The 19,840-nt window shown below is 45.3% G+C and overlaps 7 protein-coding genes across 7 annotated transcripts; 3 read left to right on the forward strand and 4 right to left on the reverse strand.

Moving 5' to 3' along the window:
* Positions 1-118: 118 nt before the first annotated feature.
* JR316_0010199 (Monoterpene synthase 25) lies at positions 119-1,124 on the reverse strand (the record flags this gene model as incomplete). Its single annotated transcript, XM_047895872.1, has 5 exons — positions 119-200; positions 265-456; positions 509-916; positions 976-1,018; positions 1,091-1,124. The coding sequence occupies 5 exons, from the start codon at positions 1,122-1,124 to the stop codon at positions 119-121; spliced, it is 759 nt and encodes a 252-aa protein (XP_047745591.1).
* A 1,005-nt stretch (positions 1,125-2,129) lies between these two features.
* On the forward strand, positions 2,130-3,837 carry JR316_0010200 (uncharacterized protein; the record flags this gene model as incomplete). The annotated part of the gene is made up of 5 exons (XM_047895873.1): positions 2,130-2,740; positions 2,819-3,088; positions 3,145-3,319; positions 3,384-3,485; positions 3,691-3,837. 5 exons carry the CDS (start codon positions 2,130-2,132, stop codon positions 3,835-3,837), a joined length of 1,305 nt encoding a protein of 434 aa, XP_047745592.1.
* A 124-nt stretch (positions 3,838-3,961) lies between these two features.
* Positions 3,962-5,283, reverse strand: JR316_0010201 (Nuclease P1; the record flags this gene model as incomplete). The annotated part of the gene is made up of 3 exons (XM_047895874.1): positions 3,962-4,650; positions 4,707-5,147; positions 5,202-5,283. The coding sequence occupies 3 exons, from the start codon at positions 5,281-5,283 to the stop codon at positions 3,962-3,964; spliced, it is 1,212 nt and encodes a 403-aa protein (XP_047745593.1).
* Positions 5,284-6,503: 1,220 nt separating this feature from the next.
* On the forward strand, positions 6,504-7,977 carry JR316_0010202 (uncharacterized protein; the record flags this gene model as incomplete). The annotated part of the gene is made up of 3 exons (XM_047895875.1): positions 6,504-6,545; positions 6,605-6,989; positions 7,055-7,977. The coding sequence occupies 3 exons, from the start codon at positions 6,504-6,506 to the stop codon at positions 7,975-7,977; spliced, it is 1,350 nt and encodes a 449-aa protein (XP_047745594.1).
* An 827-nt stretch (positions 7,978-8,804) lies between these two features.
* On the forward strand, positions 8,805-9,399 carry JR316_0010203 (uncharacterized protein; the record flags this gene model as incomplete). Its single annotated transcript, XM_047895876.1, has 3 exons — positions 8,805-8,863; positions 8,914-9,002; positions 9,065-9,399. 3 exons carry the CDS (start codon positions 8,805-8,807, stop codon positions 9,397-9,399), a joined length of 483 nt encoding a protein of 160 aa, XP_047745595.1.
* Positions 9,400-10,018: 619 nt separating this feature from the next.
* JR316_0010204 (uncharacterized protein) lies at positions 10,019-10,906 on the reverse strand (the record flags this gene model as incomplete). Its single annotated transcript, XM_047895877.1, has 7 exons — positions 10,019-10,238; positions 10,300-10,325; positions 10,384-10,424; positions 10,485-10,565; positions 10,623-10,661; positions 10,725-10,826; positions 10,879-10,906. 7 exons carry the CDS (start codon positions 10,904-10,906, stop codon positions 10,019-10,021), a joined length of 537 nt encoding a protein of 178 aa, XP_047745596.1.
* Positions 10,907-14,550: 3,644 nt separating this feature from the next.
* Positions 14,551-18,027, reverse strand: JR316_0010205 (26S proteasome regulatory subunit rpn-1; the record flags this gene model as incomplete). Its single annotated transcript, XM_047895878.1, has 12 exons — positions 14,551-14,751; positions 14,825-14,943; positions 15,020-15,410; positions 15,477-15,778; positions 15,834-16,221; positions 16,280-16,536; positions 16,589-16,806; positions 16,862-17,020; positions 17,074-17,498; positions 17,549-17,713; positions 17,767-17,823; positions 17,875-18,027. 12 exons carry the CDS (start codon positions 18,025-18,027, stop codon positions 14,551-14,553), a joined length of 2,835 nt encoding a protein of 944 aa, XP_047745597.1.
* Between the last annotated feature and the right edge of the window lie 1,813 nt (positions 18,028-19,840).

Genomic DNA, 19,840 nt, shown 5'->3' on the forward strand with positions numbered 1-19,840 from the left:
ATTTCATTTTCTAATCAACGCTGTTTACATCTTCAATTCACTATTTAGCGCCTTTTTCGTAATGTCATGCCAGTGCTTAGGCTTGGTGTTCGGTACAAGCTTCAAATTTTTTTCACTGTTATACGTTTGTAGGAATTTCTTGTAAAACCCCGAGATTAAGATCATGCAAGCGATAGCGCTTCAATGTAACATGAAAGGCCCTGCAATGTCAGTCAGTCAGATTAATATAAAGAAATATTGACGATGATTTTCCTTGACACATACATATATCCGTTTACAAATTCTTTCCAAGGAAGATAAGCTTCTGTATCCTCCAAACCTCTTGTGATACGTCCATGTGCCGCTAGTGCATCGTCCAATGTTGCTCGTAGGGTATCAGGTATACTTCTTTGCTCTACATTGGCACGATTATATACATAGTTGTGTTTCTCTCCAGAAAGATACTCTTTATAAAACCTGTGTGATAATTTCAGCTAAGGAACAACACTTGAAGTAAATTGATACCAACGAAAGTACATCATTTACAAGATCTATAAACAAAATGATATCGTCTACCACTTGTATATAGATCGATAGATCAATCCGGAGAACCGTGGGGAAAATTGCAAATGCATAGACGGCAGAAGCGCCCGTCTTTCGTCGCAGGTTGTATGGCCATGATAATGCATTGCGTGAAAGCTTCATTTCGCGGATGGTTGACATTTGTTCTAGGAGGCAGCCATTGATGAAATCCATTGCAGCTTGAGACATGCAATTAGCAGGAATTGGGTCCCAGAAGCGATAAAAGCCGTTCATTGCATCATGGAAGGATTCGAGGATACTGCCATTAGGGTCCTCCTTTTGAAGTATACGTTTTTGGAAGCTCTCCAAACTTGAAGGGTACTTGTGGCCAAGGTCATCAATATTGATTAAATACCTAATGACGGTTTTGAGTCTGGATATCTGTAAAAGAAGTGCATTGTATATTGCGCTTACCACGTAAATTTTGCAAGGTGAAACCGTAGCTCAGAAGAACGTTCTGAGTAAGGAAGCTAGAGTATATGGACTTATTTTCAGAAAGGGGTAGCACCTTGGTAGGATCACAATTAACTTGCCTCTGCTAGGCTTGTAGCTTCATGGCACATGTTTTCAAACCACTCCAGGCCATCGTCATACATGGAGACCTCAGACTTTAAGGTCTGAAAGGTTTCATTTTGGTTGCATACAGGTTTTTTGGGAGAATAATTGAGGTTTGAAAGAAGACAAGAAACAATCTCCGTAATGAATGAATCCGGATGCTCCATTATCTGGATGTCCGTCCGATGAATTACAACTGGCAATGCAGCCCACTATTTATTAGCAAGAGAAAGTGTTATTAAATTATAACACCTATTTTCAGCGCCATTCATTCCGTTGCGTTGATTTCTTTTTTGCATAGACCTTCTGACCGTACGCACCCGTGCTTGCCATGACGTACGTTTGATTTGAACTATGAGTTTTCAATCGATTGTTGTAGCTAACACACCATGAGGCCACTCTGGATTGCTTAATACGGAAGAAGGTATTGCAACTAATCATTATAAATATGGAAGCAATAAGAATATCTCTGAATGGTTGTGCTCAATTGTCAGCGGCTACATGTACAAGTCTATGTTATCGTGTAGTCTCCTTGCCAGATACACCACATTTAGTTCACCGTAGTACTAGGTATTATACTATCGCATAGCACCAATGTTACCATAAATTGACGATAGAGATAATCACTTGACCGTTAAATTTCTGTGGCTTCAGGTGGCGTCATGATTGCAAAGAAAAACAGTTACTAAAATACTAGCCATTCAAAAGTGGTTAGTCCAATGTCAATTTCCCGTCAACGTCGACCAATGGCTTCCGCTCTCCACGGATTAGTTCTCCACGGATTAATGTAACTAGTACTATGTAGTTGTTATCTTTGGGCTGATTACGGATGTTTGTGCTATCTCCTATGAACTTGAACATTGAACACGACTGATATCAAATTTCGGCCTGTCTTCGGCCATCAATTTAAGCAATCGATGTGCTAAGAGGCACGGGTGAGCGTTCCGCACCTTTCTACACTATTATGTACTAAGTATCGGGGTTTGTCTATCTAGGACTAACAACATTTGCCTATGGCACCTTTACACCTTTCCACTATCCTCGCCCATACACCTTCAGCTCTTCTATCCCAAATATCGCGTATATCTTCCAAGTACGGCGGTCGCGGTCATGCCATCCTTTTTACGCTTTCGAATAACTTTGAAGCTGCTAGTGAGCTACAGAGTGTGGTCGATGGGTTGACGAGCTTGAGTAATTGTGGAGAGGATAAAGGACGGACGCTGGGCTGTTTGGTCGATTCAATTAGTTCCATGAGGCTCCCTGCGTCGAATTCTTCTCAAAAATCCAACAACCCTGAATATACCAACAATATACTTTCCTGTTCAATCGGCGTGTTTGACTCCAGTCGCTGTGTTCCATTCTACTCAGAGCTTCGGGGGCGGACGCAACCTCAAGTTGGCCGGTGGCATGCGTTCAGAAAGAAAAATGTTCATAACGGTGACCCCAATTCAATATTCAACATCAAAGACAGCGATACGAACGAGTGGGAACCGGATTGGGCCCTCACGTCCATGAACGGGGAACAAAAGGCGGGACAAGTAAACTGGGAAGATATCTGGAGCCGTTCGATTTCGAATACTTCATCGACCTCTGAACTGCTTCCGGATTCTTTGCGCGACATAGAGTGAGTCACTTCTTGTTGTTTGCTACCTACGCATTTGTGTTGCTGGTAGAATATTTAAACATCGCTATGAATTTGCAGCCATACTAAAATCAAAACAGTCCTTTCATTATCGAATGTAAATCCCGATACCCTTACCCATGTACTCCACGATTCTCTACCCCAAGCATCTGCTCTCACAGTGATCGCTTCCCCTACGCACTTCACGACTGGACGCCCTGTGACATTGTTTTTGGACGGGAAGATCCACGGGGAGGGCGCGGTGGGCCTAGCATTTTTAGATGATGACATGAAGAACAGGACAGAATTTATAGGCGTAAAGGCACTCTCAAAACCCATGACGATCACCAGGTTAGCCTTTATCTTAAAATCCTCCATCCAGCAAGGATTTAGCTCATTATATATAGCCGTGAGGGTAACATGGTGAACGAACTAGATTCTTCCAATCCTACAAAGCTGCTTATTGCCTCGCTCGACTCGGCGGGACTGTCGCCTTCATCCCAACTTGGAACCTCTTCTTCCGTCCGGCATTTCAAAGACGGGGAACAGTTCGCTCTTGGGGTTCTCTCTGCTGACGGCAATGTATGGGTATCATTGTGTATATTATTTACATTACTTACTGTTCTTTCGAACATCCATGAAACAGTTGACAAGCACGTACAGAATTACAGCCGGGGACCCTTCATCTCGAGGCGGGAGCCTTTCTCTCGACGCACACGCTGCGCCGGAGGTGGGTACCATCGTACAGGTATGTCGTCCAAAGTTCCGTCGTCGTCGCGCTAATTCCATCCATATATAAAAATCCGCATTCTTTGCTCTCGCAAATGAAGTTCCTACACTTTTCCTCTGGTCAGACAATCGACATGCCCTCTTCGTTCATCACCTCTCGCCATAAACATACGATCGCTGCGGTGACAGTGCCAGACCCACTTGAACTCAACCCAAGCTCACAGTCTTCGGAGCATGGCTCAGATTTTGTGCGCGTGATTGAGAACGCTTTCATTGTCCCATCTACTCAAGGTTTTGTATTTTCATCTGCACTCCATCCTATGTGGACATGCTCTCTTCCTGGAGGCTCAGTCGCATTGGAATGGATCTAGCCCTGAACAAAACAAGTATAGTACAAGATTGGTATACATTTACAGATAGATCTGGTACATAAATCATGACTAGTAGATCAAGACAGGATCTTATATCCTAAACAAACTTCTAATGGTTCTACTGTTACAGCGCACGGCGAAAGTCGTCTAAAAATGCTGCTCTTGGGCCATTCACCTGGCTCTCGTCAGCAAAGAGATAGTTGAGCACTCCGGCAAGGCGAATACCGCCCTGAGCGAGCAGCTTCTCCACAATCATCTTCTTCTCGATAACGCCCGCGTACTTGGGTGTGTCCAGGTCCAAAAGACGCGATTTCTCGCGTGGTGAAAGTTCGTCCCCGACCAGATCATAGCTGTCCTCGTGGTCGTGTTCGTCCTCATCATCCGCGGACTGATATTGGTTGTACGGAGGCTCATCGAGCTCTTTCGGCCACACGATTTCGCAGTTCAGCTTGTGAAGCGGTTGTGCCCAATGGTAAGGGCATACGACGGGCCCGTCAGGGCTGATTTCCACGCCTTCGCTGATGAATGTCTGTACAATCCTGTTCGCGATCCCGTACGCTGTCTGCCACATGCCCAAGAAACCAGGGGTAGCGGCTGTGGAGCTGCTAGGTGTCGGGCAGCTCAGCCACGTTTCAAGGTCCTCCGCCCATGGGTGAAGTATGCCCTCCCAAAGTATTCTGCGGATATAGGAGTCGTAGATCGTGCCCCGCAGCGCCCGCTCGACTTCTGGGTACGGTAGGGGCCGCGAATAGTTCCTGGGTGTCGTACGCACCGCTTTCGCAATGAGAAACCCGTCCCATAATGAATGCAGATCTGCAAGCATAGGTCAGACGTTTGGCATGGAAGACGCGGGTTGTGTGGGCACGTACTAGTCTGCCTCTGTCCAAACCGCACTCTCGCGCCATTCCCGCCCCGATCCCTGCCAGTTAGATGCAGCGGCTGGTGCATATCTCCCACAAAATGAATGAGAAACTTGAGCGCCTCGCTTGCCGTGCTGTCGCTCATGTCGTGGTCCACCCACTGCTGGAGCAAGGACGTCGTGTTCTTGACCGCGTCCAGGACGTTCGCGCCCTCCTTGCCTGCCCAGCCATGGGTGCCCGGGAACGCACAAGTGTCAGAGGGGTGGTCTCCAATCGCACCGACGTAGTGCAGCGTCGCGGACCAGCGCATCTGGTTGCGGTGCTGGTCCGCCCATGTGGCGACGGAGGCGATGTGGCATCGGTTCCCCTTCAGATCGAGTATGTCGCACAGCGTCGGGAGGACGCTCGGGTGTAGGTACATCTGGGCAATTGTAGCAACGATTTCATGGCCTTCAAGAAGGTCTTGTTAGAGTATCTGCTGGACGACATTTGCGAGATAAGCACCTGCTGCACCCCATGCATGGCTCTCGGGGAGATAAGCCAATGCCCCAACGATGGCGGCGACTCTTGTCGACGAAATACGCATTTCAGGGAGATGCTGGTCTGTGCTACCAGTCTAGCGTCGTCTTAAATAAAGTGGTGGTTAGGGGGCGAAAGAGAACAAAGGACAAGAACCGTGACAACCCTTAATTGATGACTCGGGCGCGACTGGCTTTACGTCAGTTCAGGTGACTCTGCTCTGGGCATACTACGAGCTCTGAGTCGTCTTGATATGTTGAAATCCGACTGACAAAAATCCTGTAAGATATAAGGATAGACAAATATTTTGAAAATGTGACATTTCAAATGTTTGAGTTGATAAAATCATCTACCAGAAGTTTCAGGAAGGTTTAGCCAGATTTCTGAGATTTTCCCTTAGCCTTAGGAAATATTAAAACATTATAAGACTGTGTTATGTCGCGGACAGACATGGATTTGTCTGGAAATGATAAAAAAAAACCAAATGGCCATTTACCTGAAATTGACGCACCCCACCCTTTGACTAGCACTCACACTTCGAAGTGAAGGTGAATGATAAAGTCGTGCGATTGCTTCATCACATTTTCTTCCGTCCCGAAATTAAAAATTGAATGTAAGCGGGTCAGTGGTGAACCAAGCAATTGAGGATGATCACTTAAAGATGCGTCGTACGTACCCCTCTGGGTTATCTATGGAGAACCGTGAAATCTCCCTGTAAAATTCGAATTTTGGATCCTTTGAAAGCCTCAATTCCCTGGGGGATTTGAATGTGCCTACCTATAGACTCCGAGCCAAAGATGACAAAAATGAAACGGCTGTACTTCGGATTGGAGAGAGAGAGAAGGTTCGGGGAGCAACCTTAACTGGTAGAGTAAATTTGGCAGTGGTAGGAGAGCACATTGTAGAACTAGAGATATCAGAGTTGAGAAACTCGAGAGGGGTGGAAAGAATATATTTGAATGTCGTTGCCAGGCCTTTACGCTAGATCTGTTTCTGATGGATTGTCTGTTTGACATGCTCAGGGCATCATTTGTGCCATGTGAGGTGTTAACTTCGTAACCTTTCTCAGCTCGTGCCGTTAGCGCTCGGCTAATAACACAGTGAAGTGGGGATGTGAGTGTACTTGCATCTCTCCCACCTTTTTCTTCGTGACGATAATGTCTAGTACACGATGGATAGTCGTCGACGACAGCAGCACCAGGATACAATACTTTGGCTCAAGCTGGTTCCAAAACACGGGAGATGGGAATTTAGGAAACTTTGGGCCAGCGCATGATAACACTTTACATGGAACGCAACAAAGCGCTAGCTTGGGGTTCACCTTCAGTGGTATGCAATTTCTGCTGCATATTAATATGCATTTAATTTACACACCTCGAGGCACCCAGGTTAGAGTTTATGGACTCAATAACATTACTGACGACTCTGGTGTCACTGACCCGAACTGGGAATGCTTCATCGACAATATCAGCATTGGAAGAAGCCTAGGTCCATCAACGCTAGTAGGAAACTACTGGACAATGTGCGAGCACCATCAGCTGGTCGATGGATTCCACTACCTAACGCTGAACGCAACGGTCGTAAAAGGGCAAACATGCTGGATAGACGAAATTCAATATATTTCTTCCTATATGGACATTGATTCACAGAATGCGGACATCTACGTGGACAATTTAGATCCTGCGTTTGAATTCAGTCAAGGGTGGGGCGACTTCGAAGGCTTTGTTAATACAACAAATACAAATCATGCATCCGTGAGTTTTCCATTCACTGGTACGTGTATCAATACGAATTCTGGGATGGTTTGATCGTGATGAAATGACTGTGATAATCTCCAGGCGTCTCTGTTGAATGGTACGCGTATGTATCTTCAAGCCCCAGCATCCCGGCCAATGCAACCTATTCAGTGGACAACGAAGACCCGGTCACCTTTTTGATACGCGGCGATCCTCAAGCCAACAAATTCAACCAATTGCTGTTCAGAACGCGGCAATACACACCTGGTCCACACGTTCTCAGTGTCACATACCTAGGAGATTCAACGACAACTCCTCTCACATTGGATTGGCTAATCGTCCAAAATATCACGAATCTGTTGAATAACAATGGAAATTCAAACCTGAACGAACCAGAATCACCGGCGCACTCTAAAGTTGGGCCCATCGTCGGTGGAGTTCTGGGTGGCCTTGTTATAATTGGGGTCATCACTGCTGCCCTGTTCTATACAAGAAGACGGAAGGCAAAGAAGCAGAAACAAGAAGAGGGAACATTGCTTGATATAGACGCAGACGCTATGATTCAACCATTCAGACTCTCTCCAAGTGTCCCAACAGGCTCGGTTGGGAATAGCATTGGTACCTATCGCTTGCCCCAGATTAACATGGCGACAGCAAACTCCTCGAAGCTTAGCTTGGATCACAGTTTATTACAACCTTCAAGCGTAGCCACAGAGATTAAGGATACTCCCCTTGTGTCAACCGGACGCATAGATCAACGAATGCCGACTGCACAAGGGCGCCTAGAAACACCGCAATTACCCTCGGTCAACGGTATTTCTAATAGCACTCCGAGCCAACCGTCTGGCACCTCTCTACGTCGACAAAACAGCTTACCAAGTGTGCCGGCGCCTAATGAACCGCAAGTTGCAATATCAAACTCCGGCACCCCTCGAATGATAGTGCACGAAGATAGTGGTCTTCGATTACAGCGGGAAAGTCACGGGAGTGTCCTTGAAGTGCCACCAATGTATACTGCTGGATAACATAGACTGAGTTTATGAAAGTTGTTCTCCAGCGATGGTTCATATATACCCTGCTTCAACGTATGTCTATATCTCTGGCTTTAGAATCGGGAACCTCGATTGCAGAAGTTAAGAGAACATGGTGCCCTTTGCTCTTCTCTACAACTAGTTTTCTCTCAAAGCGCCTCCACATGGATGTCGTGCATAAAAATAAACCGGGTCGTTGGCGCTTAGATAGGCATACAAATTACTAGCGCACTTCATGGCATGAAACTCCGAGCTCACCGATGGGCGCCAGAGCGTTATACTGGGTCAGTCATCTCTTCAGTTCCTATCAAGGAGAGCTGTCGGTTCATGTCATCAACTGACGGTGACGGTGAGAAGCAATTTATATTTTTAAGTAGCTATGGCATTTTGATTAGAACATTGCTTGCCTGTGAAGCTATTTATATAAAAGAAAGATTATGCTAATGAGCTTAGATGCCGGTACATACACACTGTGTGTTCCAACATCTTGTTTCATTGGCCTTGGAAACAGCAGCCAACAACAACAACAACTTGCCAACTGAAGGCGAGTCGAGGTAGGTTTATTGGCAAAGGTTACCGTGTGAAATTTCAATATTTCGTTCATTTTATATCTAGCAGCGTTGTGGGCAGTCTCAGGGCTCAAACCATGCTTTGAACGGGACGTACATGGAGTTTAGTTTAATGCTCGCTCAGGCACCAAAATTCGGAAGTTCCCTTGGTATTCCCACGATTTTCACACGTATTACGTACGCAAAGTCTTCCGCGTCTTGCTAACTGTTCCTTTAGAGCCTTGTCGACGTTATAAAAGTCGGACAATCATCATGACCTCCTCATCGTCGTCAATGAATGCAGATGACTACCCCTCGTTACTCTGGATCACGTACGTTGACAAGAAATTCAATGGCATACCATGTTTAAACTGTCGAGCAGCCTTCCACCAATATTCCTCGTTGGAGCGTACTACGTGCGGAAATGGTACCTTGCAAGACGTTTGAGATTGTACGGTATAGGGAAAGGCGGTGAGCACCCTTTTCAGATACTCCAACACCATTTCGGGGGCTCAAGGTAGTCCACTATCCAGCCAAAGGGTTCCAGACCAACGTGCAGAGGGTACGCGTCACACCTGAAATCGCAGCGCGCATTCGCAGGGGGGAGGACGTCAGCCCGGCAGAAATTGAAGCCGCTTCGCGCGCGGCGGACGAGCGAGAGGCTCGGGAAGGTTCAGCGGTGAAAACCAGCTCACCGGGTGCGCACGTCGGCGGGCTGCCCAGAGGTGTGATCGAGGAGAGGGACGATCGACATCTAAACGGCGTGGCTCCGAGTCCGAGCACGAGCGTCAAGGGAGATAATAGCGCCAACGAGTGGCTGCCTGAATCCATTACGAAGCCTAGTAAGAGAAAGAAGAGCCGGAGATAGGTTATAGCCCTAAGCTGAGGTGAGGCAAGGTTCCGTCGGTACGGCGTAATTGCTGAAATATCTTTTTCAGTTTGTGTAATCACGTATATCTCGGAAGGATGCTTCCTCTATGTCCCTTCTGGTGTCTCTGAGCGATATACACTATGGGAGAAAAAGACCGCTGGATATGACGTGAACTTCGCAACTTCATTTAGAGATCTCTTCTTGCTTTCTGGAGTCCTTTGGCGCAGAATCCCTAGCCTCTGGTTTCCATTTGTCTCAGTCCACAGATACTCCGCACCGGATTCGTTGACTTGTCTAATCAGTGCTGTGGCTCCTTCGACTGTGTCAGATTCGTTTTCCCCTACAATCAAAGACACGGGTTAATTCTTTAGGGCCCACTTCAGGTCCTCCAACCAGCACGTCTTGAGGTCATTTCGTCCTACGACTATACATTATCTCAGGATAAACCACATCATCTAAAAGACCGTTGTCGAAACGGCTGATGGATCTCAGTGGCAAAACGCCACTGATCTCACAGAATGATATTAAAGAATGCGGTGAAATTAACAAGATAATGTTTCAAGTAAGGCCTAGGTAAGTGGGGGTTGGAAAGAACGGTCTGATTTATACTTATAAGTTAATCCTTGGCCAAAATGTCGCTGCCATATGTGGTTGTCTGCGTGAACGCCTGCGCGTCGTCGGCCTCTAGATGATCGTGGTGGGTTGTCCTTGTGATGTGCACATTGGGACCACGGCCGTGGTTGCGGTCTGCGCCCACCTCATCACGTCTGCTTACTGTGTCTCGCATGTGGAGCAGGACACGACTGGCAAGCGTGGAGTGTAGAGTTCTGCCCATACTGTGGGATGAGGGAAATGGTCAAACATCAGACTTGATCGTAAGTTGTACCAAATACATACGTTGCCAGGGATGAGCGAGTCGCGACCTGTCCAGTGGGCAATGTGTAAGTGTACAGTGGGATGGGAAGAAGAATATATACTGACGGGTAGGGAAACAGTAAAAATAATGTTGAGAAGCGAGAAGACTGGGCATTTTTTTCGTTGGTTAATAATGGTTAGAGACGCTGGGGAGTAAGAAATCTCACTGAAAAGTGTGATATAGTAGATCACTCCATCCCGGAAAACTACATTGGACAAACGAGAGTGACCCATTATCCCGTGGCGGTCTTGACGAAAGAATGCATCAGATGTGGCATTTACGACGTAAACCAGTGGGAACTCACATAATTGTAGTCCAGGGATCACAACGAATACCAGGGAAACTGATTTTACAAAGCTAGGCATCAATAGACTGTATCGCATTGGTGATATGAGACCGAACGTACGGGCATCGTAAACAAGAAGAGCCGCCCAAACGTATTCGAGATGAACAGCCTTTGCATTAATGGTTAAACAACCCACAAATCCAGGGTAAGGAGCACTCGTGTCTTGAAACCTATCAGCAAAGGTTTTGCTACCAATGAAAGGCGATGAACTCACATTTGGAATTCCGAATAGCAGAGGCCATCGCAACCGTGCTTGGGACCCAAATGGCAATGACACATATTGGATAGACAATGAAGAAACGTCTGTCTTGATTCCACACCGCCCAGATACGCAGACTACACAATGCTGAGGAGACCAAACGCGTTAGTCTCTCTGGCCTTCATAGTCCTAGGCACCTGGTTCGCTTACTTTCGGCGGCAATAATACCAACCATATATGACACTAAAGTGCGATGGATGAAGTTGTGGAATACTGCATTTTCCAAGAAACCTCTCACCTCCCATCTGTGTAAACAAATTCCGACACGACTCAGCAGCCATGTCGCTCCCAAATTGAACTGAAATCAATTCCTTTGAACACCGAATCTTCAAAATGACAACTGGAAGACTTACGCTGGAATGCGGCATAGAAAGTATCGTAGAATGTCAGATACCTCTGAAAGAGGTATAGGACCTTGATGTAGTTCCACTTCGATTTCCAGATCAACTCGACCTCCATTCCCAACGTAAGTACCCAATCGTACACAAAGAACGTCCCGCCCGCCACTGTTTTGTCATTTAGTCATTGTCTGAACAGAAAATCTTAGAGAAACCGCTCACACAGGGCATACTAAAGTCGGCGTACAGTTGAGTAGGTTGGATAGATATAAGTCAAGGAGCATGTTCTTACCCTAACGGTGTTTAGCCCTCTCACAACCTCAACTATAACCGCAGGACTTAATGTGGCCATGTCGTTGGTCGTGACGGTTCGGTGTAGAGGTTGTCTTGTACTAAGGGGCTTACAAGAAACGGTTATGATAGATACCGGCCACTTTAGCAAGCCAGCCTTTGGTCTTTTTCGATCAGGAACTTCCAGGAGTGGTGTCCTGTGGTGTCCGATTAATTAATTTTTGTGGTCGATCGACGGGATCAGCGCCTACGCTACTGCTTCCGGGATGCGGATCACAACAAGAAAACAACGGATTCCCACCACCCAAGCCTGTAAAGTTGTGTAACTAGTACCCTGTGATGTTTTTTGGGTCATGTTACAAGCAGGACATTTGATTTCTAGGTTAGATTTGGAATAGTTTATCAGGATATTCAATAAATGTATATTGTTCTACAGTCTGGAATACTCACCCAAGTTTGTCGAAATTCTGGCATATGGGGCCATTATCTAAATTCGGAATAGCCGCTTCGCATGGACCTACATTTAGGCTATCTGCGCTCCGCTGACCGAAACGTGAAAAAAACGTGAAACTCGAAAACCTTCCTGAATATGGGGAGATGGAAGATGAGAGCAGGCGAGAACAAGCTACGGGAATCGAGATTTAAATATAATTCGCTGATTCTCCAAGTGTCAACTTTGCATGAAACTGAACTAAGAGAACTGATTGGGGTATCCATATATCCGTCGGTGGCTTTCCCAGTTTTTATCTGTCCGAAATATCACACCTTTCCAATCGTGATGACGCGATGTGGCGTTGAACTACGATAGGTCCCATGATTTCACAAAGCTGCTCGAGTCTTGTCCACGTCTTGTGTTCGCCAAATAAAGTGATATTGCTGGCTTTACTGTAACCGTTCGTTGCAAGTCGTTGCTCTTTGTCAACTTGTCTGAAGAGATAATTCTGTGGCAATTCCAGCATTTATGTAATATATAAACTGAACAGGGGCCAAAAAAATTTAGGTGATCAAAATTACTTATATTTAGCGCGAGCCATGACGATGCGTATTTATTTAGGCGGACTTGAGCCCCTCCTGGCCTCTCCTGGCCTCCTCCATCCGAACGAAACATTGGTTTTGCAGACTGATTAGCATCTGTTTTTTCTTCGATAAGCAGTGGGTTTGGAAATTTTAGGCGGTAGCAACTCACGATTTCCATTTTTGGTGCTTGTGACGACGTTTACCACGGTCACCCATCATCAGTCACATCGCCCAAAATGTGTATTTTCTCCATTTATGGAAATCGTCAATCGTGACTTGCTTACCGAACAGGGCCGGTTAAAGGAGGGAAGCCTTCATCAGTAGCTCTCAGTGAACTTAAAAGTTAAAACTTGAGCTTTATCTAGGTCTTCAGCGATTCAAATTCATTATTATATACGTCTGTATGCTTCATAGAATAGAACAGAGCTTGACGTTTAGTACACAGAGAATGTCATCTATATGTGCAATCCGCTTGAACAGTTCATGCCTATCAGGTATCATTTCAAATAACTTTCGAGATTGAGGTCCTTGATGCGTAGCGTCAGTGAACAGTAGAACGATAGATAATCGATCCAGTACTAGTGGACAAACGCTCCACAAATTTCTGATTTACTCCAAAGAGTAATTACAATAATGATTCCACCTCATTCATCGTCGATCCACACAAAATGCAGAGATGGCGAAAACCTGCTCTGTCAGGATGCAGACAAGCGCGGACTTTTTGTAAATGATACGCACAACACAACCAAAAGGCCAGCATCCATTGATTATATTCAAGTTCGAAAAAGTATAAATAAGTTTTGCCGTGCAATCCATGTTTTTCTCCGGTTAGAATTCATGTATAGCAATGAACTATACACATAAATTAACCACTGCGGGCGCCGACCGCTGTAAGTTAAACATACAGCAGAAAACTTACATGTCTTATGTAAGTTTCGCTGTAAGTTCAACATACAGCACACGTGTATGAAAAACAAACACTCGACAAAGACATATTGTGTTTGGTGGCTGTATGCCGACCAAACACAATTGCTGTAAGTAGACTGTAAATAGAATAAACAACTAAATTACACAAATTGTGTTTGTCCGGTGTTAGTAAAACATACACATTTTCTGTAAATGACACAAACAGCACTTTCTGTAAGTAAAATTTACACACAAAGAACACTATTTGTGTATGTCAGACTTACACCATTAAATGAATTGAAAAACTTGTGTAAGTATAACATACACAAATTGTTTTCTTTGTGTGTAATTTTTACTTACAGTAAGTGCTGTTTGTATTACTTACAGAAAATGTGTATGGTTTACTAACACCGGACAAACACAATTTGTGTAATTTAGGTGTTTATTCTATTTACAGGCTACTTACAGCAATTGTGTTTGGTTGGCATACAGCCACCAAACACAATATGTCTTTGTTAAATTTTTGTTTTCCCGACACATATGCTGTAAGTTGAACATACACCTAAACTTACATAAGACATGTAAGTTTACTGCTGTATGTTTAACCTACAGCAGTCGGCGCCCGCAGTGAACACTGCTGGCGCTGATACATATTTGATAGAAAAATATGTATTGGTAATTATGTTTCCTGTTGGTTTTTGACGTATTTTTCTCGTATACAGAGTCCGGGGTTACCCAATTAGGGAAGCCCGAAGCCTATATTCAATAAAATACGTCAAAAAAATGTAGGAAACATAATTACTGGGTCTTATTTTCTTTGAAAATATGTATGAGCGCCAGTGGTGTAATATCCTGTCGATTAGCTTAGCCTTGGAGCTTGGATTCTCATTTAGAACCCACTAGAGTCATCTCGACGCGCAACTCACTCCGACTCCTACCATCCAACCAAACAATAGAAAAATAGAAAAAAAAGAGCAACAAAAAAACAACGAAAAAAAAGAAAACAAAATTAAAATATGACAAACAGAACTAGTACAAAAAAATTGAATTCCGAAAACAAATTCTATCACTCAATCTACACCTCCATCTTATCCTCCTGCTCCCATCCAGGATTCTTTTTCAAAATAACAAGACCTTCGAGCACATGACTATATGGAATGAATTCTTCTGTTGCAAGTTCGGCGCGCTCTGTTGTACCGAGGCGTACAGGTGATTGATGTGTTTGGAATCCAGATATCGTCCGTGGCTTTCCGGCCTGTCCGACGACATCGATGGCCTTGATTAGGGGTGATGACAAGTATGTAAGCAAACGACGATATGATACAAATGAGTGGGAAGGAAAGACTTACCTGACCCACACGGACTGTCACAGGCTTATTCTCCAGATTCTCATCCAGTGTAATCAGGAATCGAGGGTACATAGCTGGAGTCAGGAGGTAGAACATCCAGTGATATTTGTCAAGCACAACTGCAATCAAACCATACCGGATCAGTATCCCAGCACACACTCAAATGACTAGGCCATAAAAAACACGATCGCTTACAAGATTTCGAGTCGGTGAACGCCGTCAGCACCGCTAGCAGGCCGGCCACAGCAGGCCGACTCATGATGTCCCGATCGCCGAAGAAGGGGTTCAACCCAATCGTACCCTTGCCCATGTGCACCATACCCTGCGCAATGCGCACCATAAACAGCGAGTCAGGCTCCTTCTGATAATATCCAGCAAGTTGTCGGAGCATCTGCGCAAGGCGTGCATTATTTGTACCGGCGCCGACTAGACCCATCGCGAAGATGGCGTTGATGGCCACCTGCAGGTCGTTATCGTGGCTATACTTGGAAAGTGTGTCAAGAATGGGGAGTTGTGGGTTCGAAGCGCTGACAAGGCCGATGGCTAGGGGGACGGCTTTACGAATGATGGGATCGCCGTAGTGCATCTAGTAAAACATGAACGATTAAGCAAAGGGTTCATTGGGATACAGCGAGATGGACTGAATATGTACCAGGTGATTGAACTGCCGCAGGGCCATCTCCGCACCAATGTCCTCTCCCATTGCAATAAGAGAAATGGCAATAACGGCGAAAGCCTGGAAAGTGTCATCTTTCTTGGGTTCGTCCTTCTTTCCTTCCTCTCCCTTGTCGGCGTTGACGTGCTCGTCACAGTGGTGGAGCATTGATTGGATCTTGAGAACGTTTCCTGTCCCGGCAAATGAGCAGGCCTCAACCAATATCTGGGCGGTCTTGGAAATCGGGTGCTCGATGACTTTCAGAGTTTCAATGGTGGCATCGGAGGCGTCCTGTTGGCCTAATACCAAAGTCAGTACCACAATGTGCAAAAAAAAAGTAAAGAAAGAACGCACCGAGATACAAAAGTCCTAGACCGAGAGCCATGAATCTCGCCCATTTCTCATCCAACGACTTGTCGCCCTCCTTTGTTGCCTTTTCCATCAACACCTGCAAGATTGTATCCGACACTTCTCCATGCTTGCTCCCTACAAAGACAAATCCAAGGGCCAGTGAAGCCAGACTGGCGATTTCCATCGTAACGTCGTCTGAGATGTGTGGTAGAAGGAGGGCGAGAACTTCTTCGCGGTGTGACCCGGTGTATGCGAGGGCGAGCCCCATGAAGGAGCTGGTCTTCAAAGGCACCGATTTGTTCTCTGTGTAATCAGAGAGTAGGTTGAGTGCAAAGTCGGCTTCTGTGCGGACACCCGAGTTCAGCATGCCAGTGGCGAAGAGAGCGCCAGCCTATGCAAGGAAATTACATTAAAAAAAGGTAACGACCTCGAAATTGAGTGCACATCACCTTGATATGCTCTTCCGCCGAGTAGGTATATTTATCAATATGGCTGATACCGATGTCTGTGTCCCAGAGCAAACTCAAGCCAAGTGACGCAGCGGCACTCATCATTCCGTGGTCCTTGTTCTTGTAGATCCAGCTGTTACCTTCATCGGCCATAACCATCAACTTATCGTTTCCGAAGCCGGCGTTCACGAATGCATTAACGAATGTACCGGCTAAATTTCCGCGGGCGGAATCGATATTAGCAGATGTTCCCGAACCTGAGATAAAAGGTTAATAGCGATTGAGAAAGTAACTGAAAACACATCTTACGCGTGTTTTCCAGGTGTGATTTATACACGTCCTCAAGGCTCTTGGCTTCCTCAACACCAACTTCTTTGCCGAAAGCGCGGAAATGCTCACTGAGCTTCGTGTTGTACAAACAATCTTGCAAATCCGACTCAAATTCGATTTCTTCGCCCGGAGGACTGAGCCATTCGATGGGCAGCTGAGAGCGCGCGATAATAAAGGCGAGTTGGCGCTTCATAACACTGACCATCGATGGTTAAACTTATATTTACTGTCCATGAAAATTGAACAACTCACGGGTTGGCAGGGGCATTGAAATCCTCCCGCACTAGATCGGGATCTCCGAGACGAATAGAAAGAGATAGAGCTTCGGGGAATTTGTGATGCTTAACGTAGATGGCATGCGCTGTCCTCAGGAACAAATTGTCGTCTGGTGGTGGTAGAAGATTTACACAACTGGAAGCTCGTTAATTATGATAGGACCCAGATCAATCGAAAATACCGCTCACCGGACCATGTATTGACAGACGCGTCCAAACGTGTTCTCGTCGACCAACTCTACAATCTCATGTATAATCTCCATCTCTTCAAGAAGATCGACCGCGTCGGGCTCCGCGTTGTGCGCCAGAAGGAATGTAGCGCATTGCTTCGCCAGATTGCGCAGATCTTCGATAGATCCAGGGATTTGGGTAGTAGGTTCAGACTTTGCAACGCCGTCAGTGGTATCTAATTCTTCTTGTGTCCGTACCGCGAACTCGTCTCCCAACTCTGCAGCGAGATGGCGAACGTATTCGTGACCCCATGTTCCAGGATCGGCGAGAGGTGAATCTGAGGGTCGTTGTGAAGCAGATAAAAGGCGGTAGCGTAGGGTTCCTCTAGGCTCGGTATCGGAGTAGGTCATAGCGAGAACTGAGAGAATGTCTGCGAAGAGACTCTACGTGAATGTCAGCTGAACGGCAAAGTAAGTTAGCAACTCAAGCTGACCTTGTCCGCAGATGGAGCCCAAGTTTCGTACAGTTCTTGAAGTGCGGGGTAATGAGGTCGTAGGAATTTCAATGGTTTGGGTACAGATGTCATGGAAGATGTAGACGTTCTGATCAGCGTACGGAGATGCTCGAGGGCGGGTGCATAAAGTTTAGTATCAGGTTCCTAATGCATTGCGTCAGCGGCATACACCAGAGATGACCGACTTCATTGGGCACCTTTAATCGCTCAACCAGCAATTCCAGCTGTTCTTTTAGTTGTTGGTCTTCTTCTGACTGTATAGAACCTTGAATATTGGTTGATCAAGCATTCAGATTAGAACGCACCAGCTCCTCGCCTTCCTCCTCTTTTCCACCCTTCACATCTTTCCCAACTTTCGAAAGACCCTTGAAGTCAGGCTTGTCGCTCTCCGGTTTTTCTTTCTTCTTCTTGGGGTCTTCTGAAGGAACTTGGATTGCGAATTCCTGTGGGTTTGACATGGCGGTAAGGTATAAGTGATATCCAGAGCTCAGAACGCGACGCGCGTCCACGAATTCCGAAAATGGTTGTTTGGCAACAGCTTCTTGATCAATCACCAAAGTGATTCCCACGGCCTCCTTGGGGACTTCGAATTCAAAATGAGTTATAGTTGCCCACTAGTACTAACACTGGCAGGGAGAGGATGTATTAGACTCTTGCAGATACAGATTCCAATTTTTGTTGATTTCTGGACTAGGATATTTTATCTACTAGAACAAACACTTCTGATTCCTATTCTCTGAAAAATTGCCTTCAAAATCAAAACAATGTCGTCTACGAATATGACCCATAACCCGCTGAGTTTTTTTACCTGCGGTTAACTAGTGCTCTCAAAGCCTTATATTTTTTATAGCTATAATTTTGAAAGCATGCCACTGTCGCCGGTTTAGAAATACATCTACAGAATGATAGGGTTGCACCCCAATGCAACGAGGCCACCTTGGAACATAAAAAGATATATTAATTTCATTGAACTTGAAGGAATATAAACCTGACAGATGCAACGCCTACCTGAAAAATTGCTTTGGCAGCATACTAGCTGCGCGGAGCTATAGATTAAGCACCGTTAATTACTGTTCTCAATGAAGAGCATGTTGTCTTACCAGCTTGCACCTGATGCATTTGAAATTGGGGTACAAGTCAATCCGACAAGCATATTGGGGTTGCTGACAACAAGTCCCAAAAGTCCAAGTAGCTGAGGTACAGGTGGGGTACTAGCAGATTGAACGCTAGCACCTTCAGCACATTCAATGTTTATTATGATTATTACATTCCAATGCAATATGGTCAGTAAAACTCACAACATAATATCGAACCATTGTTGCATTGATTGGATTGCAAAATGTCTTTGCCAGTAGGGCTACCAGCAGTTTGGATAGCTGCAGTTGCAAGCAAATAGATGAGGTTAAATTTCATGAGTGTCATTGAGCTTTACTTTAAAAGTGAGTGGTTGATAGAGCTGCGAACACTTGTTGTTCTTCGAGATAGATAAAACTATGCACTTTATACCTTTCTGAATACGAGTGACGCCAAGTATCAGACATTAAGAACTAACGCACCGTCGGAGAAGAATCGAAAATATTCAGTCGTAAAACGTTCTAGTATCGTCAGTAGGCTAGTAGCAAGACCCCAACGTTGTTATTTGACTTCTAAACTAGTGGCACACTGAAGCTCATGCCATTTTGCATTAAGCGCCCGCACATACTCCGCGAGATAAAGAAATTTGAGTCTTTTTCTTTAAAAAAATATCTTAACTTCAATCGTGCAATGAAATGAATCGCTCGGGCAAGAATAAATCTATTTCTCATCATCTTGATAATTTAAAAAACGCAAACGTAGGAATCCATTAGTACCCATCTCAGTTAGATAGCCGTTAGACCACCAATTACCTTGACAGTTGTCCATTTCACCGTCAAGACACATCAGAACGCTGATTTAGTCTTCAATTGGACGCTATCCATTCAGTTGTCAATGATAGGCTTAATAAGTGCTCCTTCCAAGTCAAATATGCGCTATTGTCCACGTTGGTGCACAAAGTTGGGTGCCTTGACAATGTGACAAATTGACTTTACAATGTCGAGACAAGGTTAATCCCAAGTTGATCACAATGCTTACCAGCTCGGAATCCTTTCTTCAAGTCTCAAGTCCGCATAAAACTGTGGTACGTAATTCCAAATCGACGCACACCTAAAAGGCGAGTACTGACTCTCCGAAAATAAAGATGATGAACGCATTTCACTTAAGATAAAGCACGATTAAGCATGGCGTGAAAGC

Source organism: Psilocybe cubensis, chromosome 9, assembly GCF_017499595.1.
Source record: "Psilocybe cubensis strain MGC-MH-2018 chromosome 9, whole genome shotgun sequence".
In the NCBI taxonomy this organism is placed as follows: Eukaryota; Fungi; Basidiomycota; class Agaricomycetes; order Agaricales; family Agrocybaceae; genus Psilocybe; species Psilocybe cubensis.